The 12086-nt window shown below is 54.0% G+C and overlaps 1 protein-coding gene across 2 annotated transcripts in view; it reads right to left on the bottom strand.

The window, feature by feature from the left end:
• Positions 1-12086, bottom strand: part of PLXNA1 (plexin A1) — a 105421-nt gene that overhangs the window by 50533 nt on the left and 42802 nt on the right. For both annotated transcript variants that reach the window (XM_062636763.1, XM_062636772.1), the window contains exons 4-8: positions 9205-9345; positions 6810-6910; positions 6529-6652; positions 4349-4502; positions 3670-3769 (exon numbers count right to left, since the gene is read on the bottom strand). In XM_062636763.1, the coding sequence (XP_062492747.1) occupies positions 3670-3769; positions 4349-4502; positions 6529-6652; positions 6810-6910; positions 9205-9345 (620 nt within the window). The remainder of the gene's footprint in view (positions 1-3669; positions 3770-4348; positions 4503-6528; positions 6653-6809; positions 6911-9204; positions 9346-12086) is intronic.

Here is a 12086-nt window from a genome sequence, read left to right as displayed (position 1 = left end):
GGCGGTGTTCAAGGCCAGGTTGGACAGAGCCTTGGGTGCCATGGTTTAGTGTGAGGTGTCCCTGCCCATGGCAGGGGGTTGGAACTGGATGATCTTAAGGTCCTTTCCAACCCTAACTATTCTATGATTCTATGGGAACAGCATTTGCACACACAGAAACAGCACAGCACACACAGGACATCCTGCCTGGAAACCCCGACTGCTCCGCAGCCCTCCTCCTGCCAGGAGGATCCATCCTTAGCAAATACTCTGCTCCAGCAGAGCCGGCATCTGGAGCAGCAGCTGTCAAGGGTGAAGGGCTGAGCTGCAGTGCTCTGGGCTTTACATCCATATCTCTGCCCCAGGGAAAGGGGGAAAACCTGAGGAGCAGAGGGAACAGACGGTCAGTGCCCCCAAAGCCCTACAACAGACCTCCAGCCCAGACCCAAACCCTGGAGAAGCATGGGCAGGAGATAAGCTCTTGCTTCCCTCTATCCCTATAATCTCAATCTTTCTGCCCTTCCTTTCACACCAGCCCTGTGCTTCTCCATCCCTGCTGGGTTTTGCCAAGAGCCTTTAACTCACAGGGTAAGGGTTGGACACAGAGACCTCATCCAGGGCATCCACCACCATCCTGCCTAGAGGATGCAGAGTCAGGACCCAGGTTTTAAACCCCTTCAGCTGCCTCCCCTCACCGAACACACCCGCAGGCTGGACCAGCCCTCCTCATCCACAGCAAACGTGACAGAAACCAGGTTATCCTAAGCGGTCTGTGGGGCCATCCTATGGGATTTTCCACCTTCCCCAGTGCAGGCACACACAGGGATCTCTTACTGCCTCACAGCTCAGTTGTGAGAACCCAGACACACTCAACTGCTTGCAGCCATCTGTCCATGCCTCCGAAAGAACACATCTGTATGCATCTGGAAATGAGCAGCATGGGGCCAGAGGAGAAGCAGTCATAGTGGGTATGGGCAGCCAGGAAGGCTGCAGAGAGGAGCCCAGTGAAACAAAGGCTACATCCCATGGATGCCAATGGCTGCCTTGGCCACCAGACCAGCTCCACTGCTCCCAGGCCCTGGGACATGCATGTAAATCCCATTTAATTAATGGAGGCTTATAGGGAAAGCCTGAGCTGTGGTCAGGGCAACAGCAGAGTCACATCTCTCCAGCCAGGAGGAGACAGAACTTCTTGGCATGTCTACCCCTTGTTCCAGCACCCTGGAGCTGACAGGACCCGAGTGTCACAACCATCACTGCAGCAAGGACAAGCACAAGGCTGGCAGCCTGGAGACCCTGCCCAGAGAAGTATCTCAGTGATGCTGGTCTGTGATGGGAAAATCCCCATGATGCACACTATAAAGCCCTGCAGTAACAGACTGGACAGCAATAGGGCTCTTGGCCTGGACCATCACAAGCCAAACACACAGGCAGCACAACCTCCTCTATACCCGTCCTTCTCTTTAGGAGAAAGGATTAGACACAGCAAGAAGAGTTTTGCAAGGTGGTGAGAAACAAGAGAGCCCGGTTCCATCAGCCCCGCAGCCTGCAGAAGGGCTTTGGCAGCGTGTTTTGCTGATGCCTTCCCATCAGATGGAAAGTGTCTTTCAGCATCAGATGTCTGCTGAAAACAAGGGTCAGACTCTCCCCAGTGCACACAGCGGAGCTGAGTTGGCTTCCCTGGAGCTACTCTGGCTGACAGCAGCAAAGAGCTCCTTAGAACCCTCCCATCTCCCCACAACCACCTGAAAACTCACCCAAACACTTCATCCTCAGCTGAGACATGATTCAATGCGCAGGGCTCTGCCTCCCAACCTGAGCAAAGCCACCCAAACAGAGAAAGAGAACGTAACGCACAGCGATCAAAGCTCTCCATAGGAAAACATCAGCCTCGTGGAAAAGCAGTGTTCCCAATCCAGAATTCATCAGGCTGACGTATAGATTTTCCTGCACAAAACATGAAACCTGGATCTGAAAGGCTATTAACTCCAAAGAGATCCATTAAAGACGCCTGTCTGCAAATGGTATTTAGAAGTATTGCATCATCCAAGGTGCTGTCATGCTTTCTGGCTCTGGCTCGACTGCAGGTCACCCAGTTAAAGCTGACTCCAAACCCTAAAATTCTTGACATAAAGGAAATATTAGTTCTGTTCACCAGCCTAGAACATAGACTTTTCTATCAGCTCCAATGCAAGCCCATAAATATTAATGCATCCATAATTAGCCTTTTTAAATAATGCATCCAAAATTAAACATGAACGCAGTAATAAATCAGTCAGGGCTCTTTGTTATAGGTTTGTCAGGGCGGGGGGGAGGATGTTGGGTTTTATTTCCCCTCCTGTGCCAGGCACATCAAATAAAATGTCAATTCCCTGACCACCTCTTCCCGCTGGACCCCCGCTCGGAAGGGATCTGATGCCACTGGTACTTGAAAGTCTTCTTCCTTTGATTTAGAGAACTAAAGTCACATCTGCCTTTGGATTCGCAGGATAATGACATGCAGCCAGCCCACGCCAACGCTGAGCTCATCCTGTTGCAACCACACCATGCGACGGGAGACAAAGCTCAACCTGGGAGTCAAGGTGAGGGAGAAAGTCAAGTTGGCAAACTCTCTCCTCCCTCGCTGCCACAGCATTCCCAGGAGCCACGACCCGCTCCCATGCAAAGAAATCCCTGCGATGCACAAGGTTGGCTCATCCCCCTTGGAGCTCACCTGCTTTTCCCTAATCCAAGTGGAGCAGCAACTTGAAGCAGAGCCCCCCCCTTCCCAAGCCAGGCTAGACACGCTGCAAAGAGCCATCCAAAAGAGATCACTCTGCATTTGCTTATCTATAATTACTGATCAGCTGGAGCACCACCATCCAGGGGAGGGTTCTGCCAGGGTAATGAAATCATTCGCATTCTTAAGCTCCAAATTCTTTGCCCAAACACACCCCAGCATCTCCCGCAACGTTCCCATAGTGGAGCCATCTCCCCGCTGCTCAGACACACCATCCACGGCTCCCCATGAGGAGCTCACGGTTAGAGGCGTTAGGCACCCTGCTTAGACAGCACATCAATAATCCACACCTCCTCTGTTTTATCATCACCTGCACATCTCAAACTGCCTGAAATCCCATACGCGGAGAGGATTTCATGGCAGCCTGACAAGAAAGCAAATCCACAATTACTTCCAGTTAGGAAATTCTTGGGTAAACGCCCCAGGACATGCAGCATGTTCCATCCCATGCTGCTGTAACTTTCCAGCTCGCTCTCCAGCAAGCCTGGGAAGCAGGTACCACAGCAGGAAAACACAGGCTTCTCCTTTTGCATCGCCAAGTCATTCCTATTAACTGTTTCCAGGAATAACAAGATGCTTGGCATTTTAGGTCACATGGATTCCTGCACTCTGCAATGCAGTAAACTCGCCTCCTCTTCCAAAGCTTTGCCAAACCCAAGCCCTGTGTTTAAGTGAGGGTCTGCCCTGATGCTACCCGTTCCCACACACCCAAACCAACTGCGGGTGCGCTGGTCACCATGCCAGCTTACAAGGGTAAAAGGAGGAGGTTTCTCACTGCAAACACCACTACACTCGACTGCCCTTTCCTCTTGCGACATCAGCACCCACAAAGCTGAGATTGAGCTCTCCAGGTCTCACCCTGCCCCACCAGCCCCTTCCCAGAGCATCCTCACAAAGCCCAGGCCACTTACGACTGATGGACGCTGCAGTTGTAGAAGACAAAATCCACGGAGGCAAACTTCTTCCCTGTCTCCTTTGACTTCAGGTAGAGCTTCACCACCCGCTTGTCCCCTAGGAGAGAGCCAGGCAGAAAAGGCATCAGAAAGGACAAAGTGCTTGGTCCAGAATTCATTCAAACCAATGCTTGAAATGGGCTGGAGGGAGCTGGGTATCACCACTCAGTTAACAAAATGCCCCAAATCTAGAGTGTTCACCCATCCCAACAGGCCAGCAGAGCCCAAGCACAACTCTGAGCTCCTTAGGGAATGGAGGCAGGTGCCTTGGGTTGTACTTAGGTATTGAAGGGGAGCTTAACAATTCTGGAGTCAGCAGAATGTCCTAAAGCCCATGGTCAACTACAGCACATCTGCCCAGGAAAGGGACTATAGGTGGGAATGAAGCCAGGGTGCCCAGGAATGGCACACAGACCACCAGAGTGCCAGCAAATAGCTCTGCCCATGCCTTGGAGGAGACCAAGGGCCAGTCCCCCATGAGCAGTGATGTCCTTCTCCTCCTACACCCCAAGAACCCAACTCAGGTCCTCCCTGGGGATCACTGTCACAGGACCATCCTCCTGCACATCTGCCTATGGGGCACAAGTGGGGCAAGGTTTGCCTGTCTCTTTTTTCCCACCCCAGGGCACAAGCTCACCACGGCCTCTGGTGATGGGGATGACATCCTTGGCAGAGGGAGAGCTGCAGTAGATCTTCCCATCTTCAATGCGGCTCTCGGACTCGGTGAAGTCCTCAAAGGAGCAGTTGACTCCTGCTGAAAGGTCTGGGACATTCCAGGCCTGCAGGACCAGCTGGGGAGGAGAGACAAGAGCATCAACTTGGAAAACCAGCACAGAAGACTCCTCTGTGTCTGCTATGGGTAAATCCAGCCAATAGAATGGGGTGCAATCCCCCATCTGCCACTTGCGCTTTGGCAAGCGAGCCCCATCCATGGGCCTCCCTACTCGAACAAGGAGCTCGGATTTAAATGCATTAAGAGACGGAATGCCTCACAGCCTCCATCCTCTGCCCTTGCCATACCACAAACCATTATGTCTCACCTCTGTGCAGAGAGCAAGCACAGTGTCAGGACTAAAGAGTGTTTCACGGAAAGGCATCCACTCCGGCAGAGCCGAGGAGGGGAGGAATCCACCTCTTCCTTCACAAAGTCATTCCCAGGGTCAGCAGTTCTCACTTTACAAAACGCTTGCCTTATTTCTCATTTGAATTTTTCACAGCTTCCAGCCATTAGTTCTTGTTATGCCTTTCCTTGATAGATTAAAAAGCCCTTTAGTCCCTGATATTTGCTCCTTGTAAAGGCACTTATACTCTGTAATCAAGTCACCTCTTAATCTTCTTTTTGATAAGCTAAGCAGATTGAGCTCTGGAAGTCTCTCACTGCAAGGCATTTTCTCCAGCCTTCAACTCATTTACATGATGTTTACGGAAGGATTTCAGCCTCTCCCTTGAAAAGCTGGATTCCAGCCCCAGCACAGCATCCCTGTATGGACCACACCAGACCCCATGCAGCATCCTGCCGCTGGACAGGGGGAAAACCACCCCAGAGCTGAACACAGCACCCAGATCCCAGCTTCACCCATGGAGCATCAGTAGCCCCATAGTGAGGGCTCAGCCCTGGTACCATGTCCCAGTACACTGGGTGGATGCCTGTCTTCTCCTTCTGATTGAGACTTGGCAATGTCAACTCCCTGCCAAACCAGCCCCATGCAAACTCAACGGCTCCAAAAGGAATCTCACCCCATAGCATCCCCATCAGCCCCAGCAGGTCCCATCACAGCCATGTCGCATTCATCTCCACATTAACAACACACATTAGCCCTTGCAGAAGCACTTCCTAAACCGTTTCCATCCAGTGACAATTCCCTCTGACAAGGACTTTTGGAGCTCTGTCACGGAGCCAGTTTTTAATCCACTTAACACGTGCTTTATCAATATTGTATAATGCTAATTTTTAATCAGAACGTTGTGTTGTACCAAGCCAAATGCCTTGTACAAGCCTAAAGACATCACATCCCCTGCAGTCCTCCTCCTAATTCAAGTCATAATTCCATCAAAGAACAAGACGTGGTTTGGTTGACATAAAACCACGTCGACTGGCATTAATTATGTCTCCATCCTTAAACCTTTATCATTTGCATCCTATACCTGCTTCCAAACCTGATGGCAAACTAAGCAGTCTCTGACCACTTGGTCCTTTCTGGACTCGGGCAAAACAAGGAGCACCTTTTCTCAACATCCACTTATTTATCACAAAGTCGTTATTCCAAGTATTCGCAGGCCTCAGAACTCCTTGGCCAACTCTTTCAGGAATGCTGAGTGCCAGATATCCAGAGAAGGCAGTTTGCAAAACTTTATTGCTCATAGACGCTGTCTCATGTTCTCTTCACAGTGCTAATGGCCTGGAAAACTACTTTGGGGAAGTCCATCATCTTTTTCTGTCTGCCCTGAAAGAGCAGCGAGTTGTGCATCAAAGTCTCATCCCAAAATATCCACTGCAGGCCAGAGACAGAGACAGGCTATTGAGCTAGACGGATGGCTGGCCTGCGAACAGCATCTCTGATGGTGGTGTTTGGCTTATGGGGAGATATTTATTGCTCTGTTACGTCTTTTCTGACTAATCATCAACTGGTTTATTGTCTCCATCAATAGGCCAGCCCTCAGCAATGCCCTGCGCTTTGCTACCTTGCATTTGTCTCTCTTCCCCTTTCTCCTTACTTGACATAAACTCCTCAGCTATTTCCAATTGCTGCCTCCCCTCCATTGCCTGCAGAGGGTCAGGAGTGGCTGCTGGGGCTCCACGGAGCAGAGGTGACTTACCGGGACCTCGGACATGGTGACGGAGATGTTCTTGGGCTGGACGGAGAGCTGGACGCACTGCTGCAGGTCGGAGGCGAAGCGCTGCGGCTCGTCCGCCCGCTCGCACCGGTCCTTGCGCGAGCATCTAGAAGGGATGGAAACCACCCCGGTGAGGAGGAGAGACCACAGGGCCCTGCACGGCCAAATTCCAGGAGGGATGGCCCCAAGGGGACCAGTGATGTGGGGACACACATGCATTGGCAACGCTGGCCTGGCCCCAAGGACCGTCCTGTGGTACTTACATGTTGTGGAGGACGCACCAGCCACAATGGGGGTCCCGGGAGCCCAGGCACAGCTCACAGCTCTCGTACTGCTCACAGCTCTCCACCGGCACCCGCGTCACCTGTGGGAAACCAGGACACCCAACTCACTTTAAGCTTCCTATTATCCATAGACATAGAATGGTTTGGGTTGGAAGGGACGTTAAAGCTCATCCAGTGCCACGGGCAGGGACCCCTTCCACTAGAGCAGCTTGCTCCAAGCCCCTGCGTCCAACCTGGCGTTGAACACTGTCAGGGATGGGGCAGCCACAGCTTCTCTGGGCACCCTGTGCCAGCGCCTCAGCATCCTCACAGGGAAGAGCTTCTGCCTAAGAGCTCATCTCAGTCTCCCCTCTGGCAGGTTAAAGCCATTCCCCTTGGCCTGTCCCTACAGGCCCTTGTCCAAAGCCCCTCTCCAGGTTTCCTGGAGCCCCTTTAGGCACTGGAGCTGCTCTCAGGTCTCCCCTTCAGGAGCCTTCTCTTCCCCAGGCTGACCCAGCCCAGCTCTCTCAGCCTGGCTCCAGAGCAGAGCTGCTCCAGCCCTTGCAGCATCTCCATGGCCTCCTCTGGACTGGCTCCAACAGCTCCACATCCCTCTTGTGCTGCTGCCCCAGAGCTGGATGCAGGACTCCAGGGTGAGCCCCCAACAATCACCAGCTGCTCTGCCAGGCCTGGCAGCACGTCTGCAGTCACACCTCCAACCAAGCCCCTTCAACCAGCGCTGTACCACTGCATGGTTGCAGGCGCAGCCGGCACCCTGGCTCTGAAGGGGTTACCAGCCCTTTATTAATTGCTCCTCCAGATTTGATTAAAATCCCCTCATTCTCCAAGCCCTTCGAGCTCTGTTACAACTGTTCATTTAATTACTTTCCACCAGCACTCTGATAACACCAAGTGTAGTAGGGAGGAGAGCGGGTTTTATTAAGGAGAGGGGAGGAGAAGAGGGGGGCCGGGGAGGGGGTGCAGGAGCTGCCAGCTGTGCCCCTGCCTCAGTTTCCCCATTGCTCCAACAAGGCAGAGCTCACTCATTTCATTGCAATTTGCAATCTTTGCTACTGAAGGCTAAGCCCGGGGTGCTTCCCTCCTCCCAGCCCCAGCATGGGCTCAGAGTGATGCCTGCAGGGTAGGGATAAGGCTGGCCAATCTGTATTCTTTGGTTTGCATGTCAGCGAGGGTACCTGCAGTTCCCATCTCTTTGTCTATACATTGCATCAGTTGGTGGCAATGGGGGGAGCAGTGGGTCCACCCCCAAGGCAGAGCCCACACAGGCATGTGCTGTGCTGGCCCTTGGTGGACATCCCCAGTCCAGGTCAGCATAAAAGACACACACACACACACACACACACCCCGTTATCCACATCTCCAACATCTCTCCTGCAGACGGGAGGCTTTGCTGAGCCAGGTCCAGGACACACACACAGCCAGGGACAGACACACGGCCCAGGGCAGCCGTGCCCAAACACAGCTTCTGCCCCACCTGGAATGCTGCAGGTTTCCTGCAGCAGAGCAGAGAGCAGAGGCAGGCGCTGGGAGGAGGGGGAAAGGGCTCTGCTGTCCCACAGGGCTGTCTAGACAAACACACAGCATCTTCCCCCTGTGCAAGCCCCCGGGCTGGCAGCCAGGAGCCTGTTATGCTCCAAGCTCTGCTGTGGTCCCACTCACACACACACCTCTGCAGGGCAGAGGAGAGGAGATGCTGAGGGATACAGGCACCACACCACAGCCACCCTGCACCACCCCACCGAGCCGGATCCACCACCATGGCATGAGCCTGCTTCACCCGCTTTACTGCAGCCCATGGATGGATGAATGGCAGCAGCAAGCTCTTCCACAGCTCGGGGATCACACAACCACTCACAAAGCCAACTACAACTTCCTATTGTGAGCCCAAACCACGCTGACAGGATGGCAGCACTGGATGGGGATCAGGTCTGTACCTCTGGCTGGTTTAGCATGAGCAGAGACAGGGACCAAGGTGTGCACGGGAACACCAGCCCCATGTCCCCTCAGCCCCAAGGTGCAAAAGCAGCCACCTCAGAGGAGGAAAAGCCATTTGGAGCCAGGAGCTGCTGCTAACCTGCAAAACCCTGCTTGGGAGGGGATGAACAGAGCAGGGAGGTTTATGACCAGCCCCTTGCAGCAAGGAAAGGTCAGGAAGCCACCAGTCCCCAGGGACCATGGGCATTTCAAGCAGCTGCTGCTAACAATTAATGCCTTGGGCAGTGCTTTTGCAGAGAGGAGCTGCACATGGTCCCCAGGCAACCTCATCCCAGGAAGCAAAGGGCAGACCCCACCAGGAAGATGCCCAAAGGGCTTCCCATCACCAGGATGGGGCTGCCAGGCAGGAGAGCAAAGGGGCTGTGTCCCCTCCCCTTACCTGCTTCTCGGTCATGGCATAGATGTGCTGGCGGTCGGGGCTCAGCACCAGGTCCCGCAGGATGGAGCTGCCCTCATGGGCCACGACGTTCTCATACTGCAGCGCTTGGTGCTTCCTCTCGGCTGTCAGGTCCACCAGGATCTGTGGGGAGAGTAAAGGAGCGTGAGTACATCCCACATACACATGGGGAATGTGTCCTCTTAGAGATGCCACCCCTCTGTCCCACACCATGGCCACTGCATTATGGCAAAGTACTGCCAAACGGTCTGGTGCACCATGTTTAGGTGATGGCATTCACCTCTCCACAGAGGGAAGCCACATCCCTGGTCCTCACACTGCATCCCCTTAATATGCTGCCCCACTTCCCCACTGTTGCTCAGCCCCGAAGCCCCTCCAACTCACAGCATGGCACAGACAAGCCCCCACCCCGCAGCAGAGCAGCAAACCCATCCTGCCACAGTGGTACCAAAAGCAGTTTGCACATCACACCATGCCAAGCCCTCCCGGGCAGGATGCTGCAGCGCATACCAGGCTTGCATCCCCCCATCCATTAGAGGAAATGCTTGGACAAGTGACTGGGAAGTCAACAGGGTCTTAAGGAAGCTGGAGGTCAATAGAGGTTCAGAAAGTGCCTTTGTTCCCTGAGCAGGAACGTGGGGAAGGCTTTAATCCCCTTCCAGCTCACAATTACCTTAAAGCTCTTCCTAAGTGCACCAGTTTCTGGCTGTACCGGCAATAACCACATCAGGAGGCACCACGGGGACCCCCATTAAGCAGGGAATAAACTCAGCCATAACCTTATGACCACCTGCATGAGCCTGCTAATGCCATCACTTGTGATACTCCTCAGTTCAGGCTGTCCCCAACATGGAGCAGCCTCAAGAGAGACAGTGCCAAGAAATGGCTGAGTGGGCCTCATCTGCTCCCATAGGATGCCAAGCCCCCCCCAAAATCCATCCCACAGCCCTGCCCTGATCATCACACCCGCTCCCATGGCCATCCCCAAGCCCTCCATAGCATCCCGGCCACCTCCAAGCCCTCCTGCAATAAATCCCTGCTGGCATTTACATAGCTCCCAATCAGGAGGAGCGGGGGGCCGGGAAAGCAGGATCCCGGTGTGTAGCTGATTAGCATGGAAATGTATGCGGCTCACAAACAAACCGGGGCCGGTTTAATTAGAGCGGCGCCTTTGATTCAGCGCCAGCCTCCACCGGGCCCCAGCCCCGGATTATTTTTAGGCAGTTTTACAAAACAAATGTATTTAATTAAGAAAAAGACCCCTGAGCAAGCAGAGCGCGACGCGGCCTGAGCAGCACCGAGCCAAGGGGTGTCCTGCTCCCTCAGACCAGCCTTGCGTGGACAGGATCGCTCCCAGGAGCCCACGGCACAGCCAAAACCACCCTGGATGTCCAGGGCTGAAGAGTCTTTGCCATGATGCAAACTGCTCCTGGTACCTAACCTGCCTTCTCAGCATCCCTTGCCAGACCCATACGCAGATTCTGCTCCCCATCACCTACACACTGGGTACCACTGTGTGTTGGGGAGCCAAGAGATACCAAAAGCCCATTCTAAATCACAAATCAAATCCTAGAATGGTTTGGGTTGGAAGGGACATTAAAGCTCATCCAGTTCCAACCCCTGCCACGGGCAGGGACCCCTTCCACTAGAGCAGCTTGCTCCAAGCCCCTGTGTCCAACCTGCCCTTGAACACTGCCAGGGATGGGGCAGCCACAGCTTCTCTGGGCACCCTGTGCCAGCGCCTCAGCACCCTCACAGGGAAGAGCTTCTGCCTAAGAGCTCATCTCAGTCTCCCCTCTGGCAGGTTAAAGCCATTGCCCTTGGCCTGTCCCTGCAGGCCCTTGTCCAAAGCCCCTCTCCAGGTTTCCTGGAGCCCCTTTAGGCACTGGAGCTGCTCTAAAGTCTCCTCTTCAGGAGCCTTCTCTTCTCCAGGCTGATCCAGCACAGCTCTCCCAGCCCAGCTCCAGTGCAGAGCTGCTCCATCTCCATGGCCTCCTCTGGACTCAGCCTGCCCTCTTACTTGGGGGGTATCTTTCCAGCCAGGTCCAGGACCACATTTGCTCCTAATCCCTAACCAGAGGAGATCAAGCCCTTTTGGTACAGGGCCACGTTCACCCCCTGCCCTGCTGTACCATTTGCTCAGTGGTACCCAGCATCACCCCGGCACCCTTCTTCCCTCGCAGGTCACTCCCCCCCTGCCTCTCAGCATCTCCCCTATGAAATCCCACCAGAGCCAGCCTCCAGAGCAGGGTATCAGGAACATCCCCTCACTATTCACCGTGACAAACGCACCTTTCCAACCCTTTGACGGGCCGCAGTGGCGGCGCAGCAGAATCGATACCGCTTTCCCCTGGTTCTAAAATAGATCTATAGCTGGCTGCGGTGCTGGCACTCAGTTTTAACTAGCAGGGTAATTTCCCCATTACATTATTGCACTGCGCAGTGCTGGGAAAGAGAAAAAGACATTAAAAAACCCCAACAGACGCAAAGCGCTTCCAGTTAATTTGAGGCTCCAGGAAGAACCTAAATATACTCCCGGGTAAGCAAACAGGGCTGGAGCCCAGGCTGGCACACGTCAGGGTGTGCTGGTGGGGGGCACGGGGCCACCCCAGGCATGCCAGCATGGAAATCCATCTCTTTAGCACCTCTCCTCCCGCTGAGGATGCTCTGTGGGTGGGTTTGGGATTCGGGAAGTGACATTTGGAAGCCCTGGCGACCGAGCTGTTCTCTGGTTGGCCAAAAGGTTAGCCTGTGGTAGGCTAAACCCGTCCTGCTGCTCCTCCCCAGCGTGAGGAGACCACCAGCAGATAAACCCAACATCACCCTGCATCTCTGCTCCATGCAGGCTGAGATGGGAACCCAGC

The sequence above is a fragment of the Pezoporus occidentalis genome, unplaced genomic scaffold (assembly GCF_034315485.1).
Source record: "Pezoporus occidentalis ecotype Australia unplaced genomic scaffold, CSIRO_AGI_Poc_V1 ctg114, whole genome shotgun sequence".
Taxonomy (NCBI): domain Eukaryota; kingdom Metazoa; phylum Chordata; class Aves; order Psittaciformes; family Psittacidae; genus Pezoporus; species Pezoporus occidentalis.
Note: the sequence above shows the minus strand (reverse complement) of the source record. Positions and strands in the feature narration are given on the sequence as shown.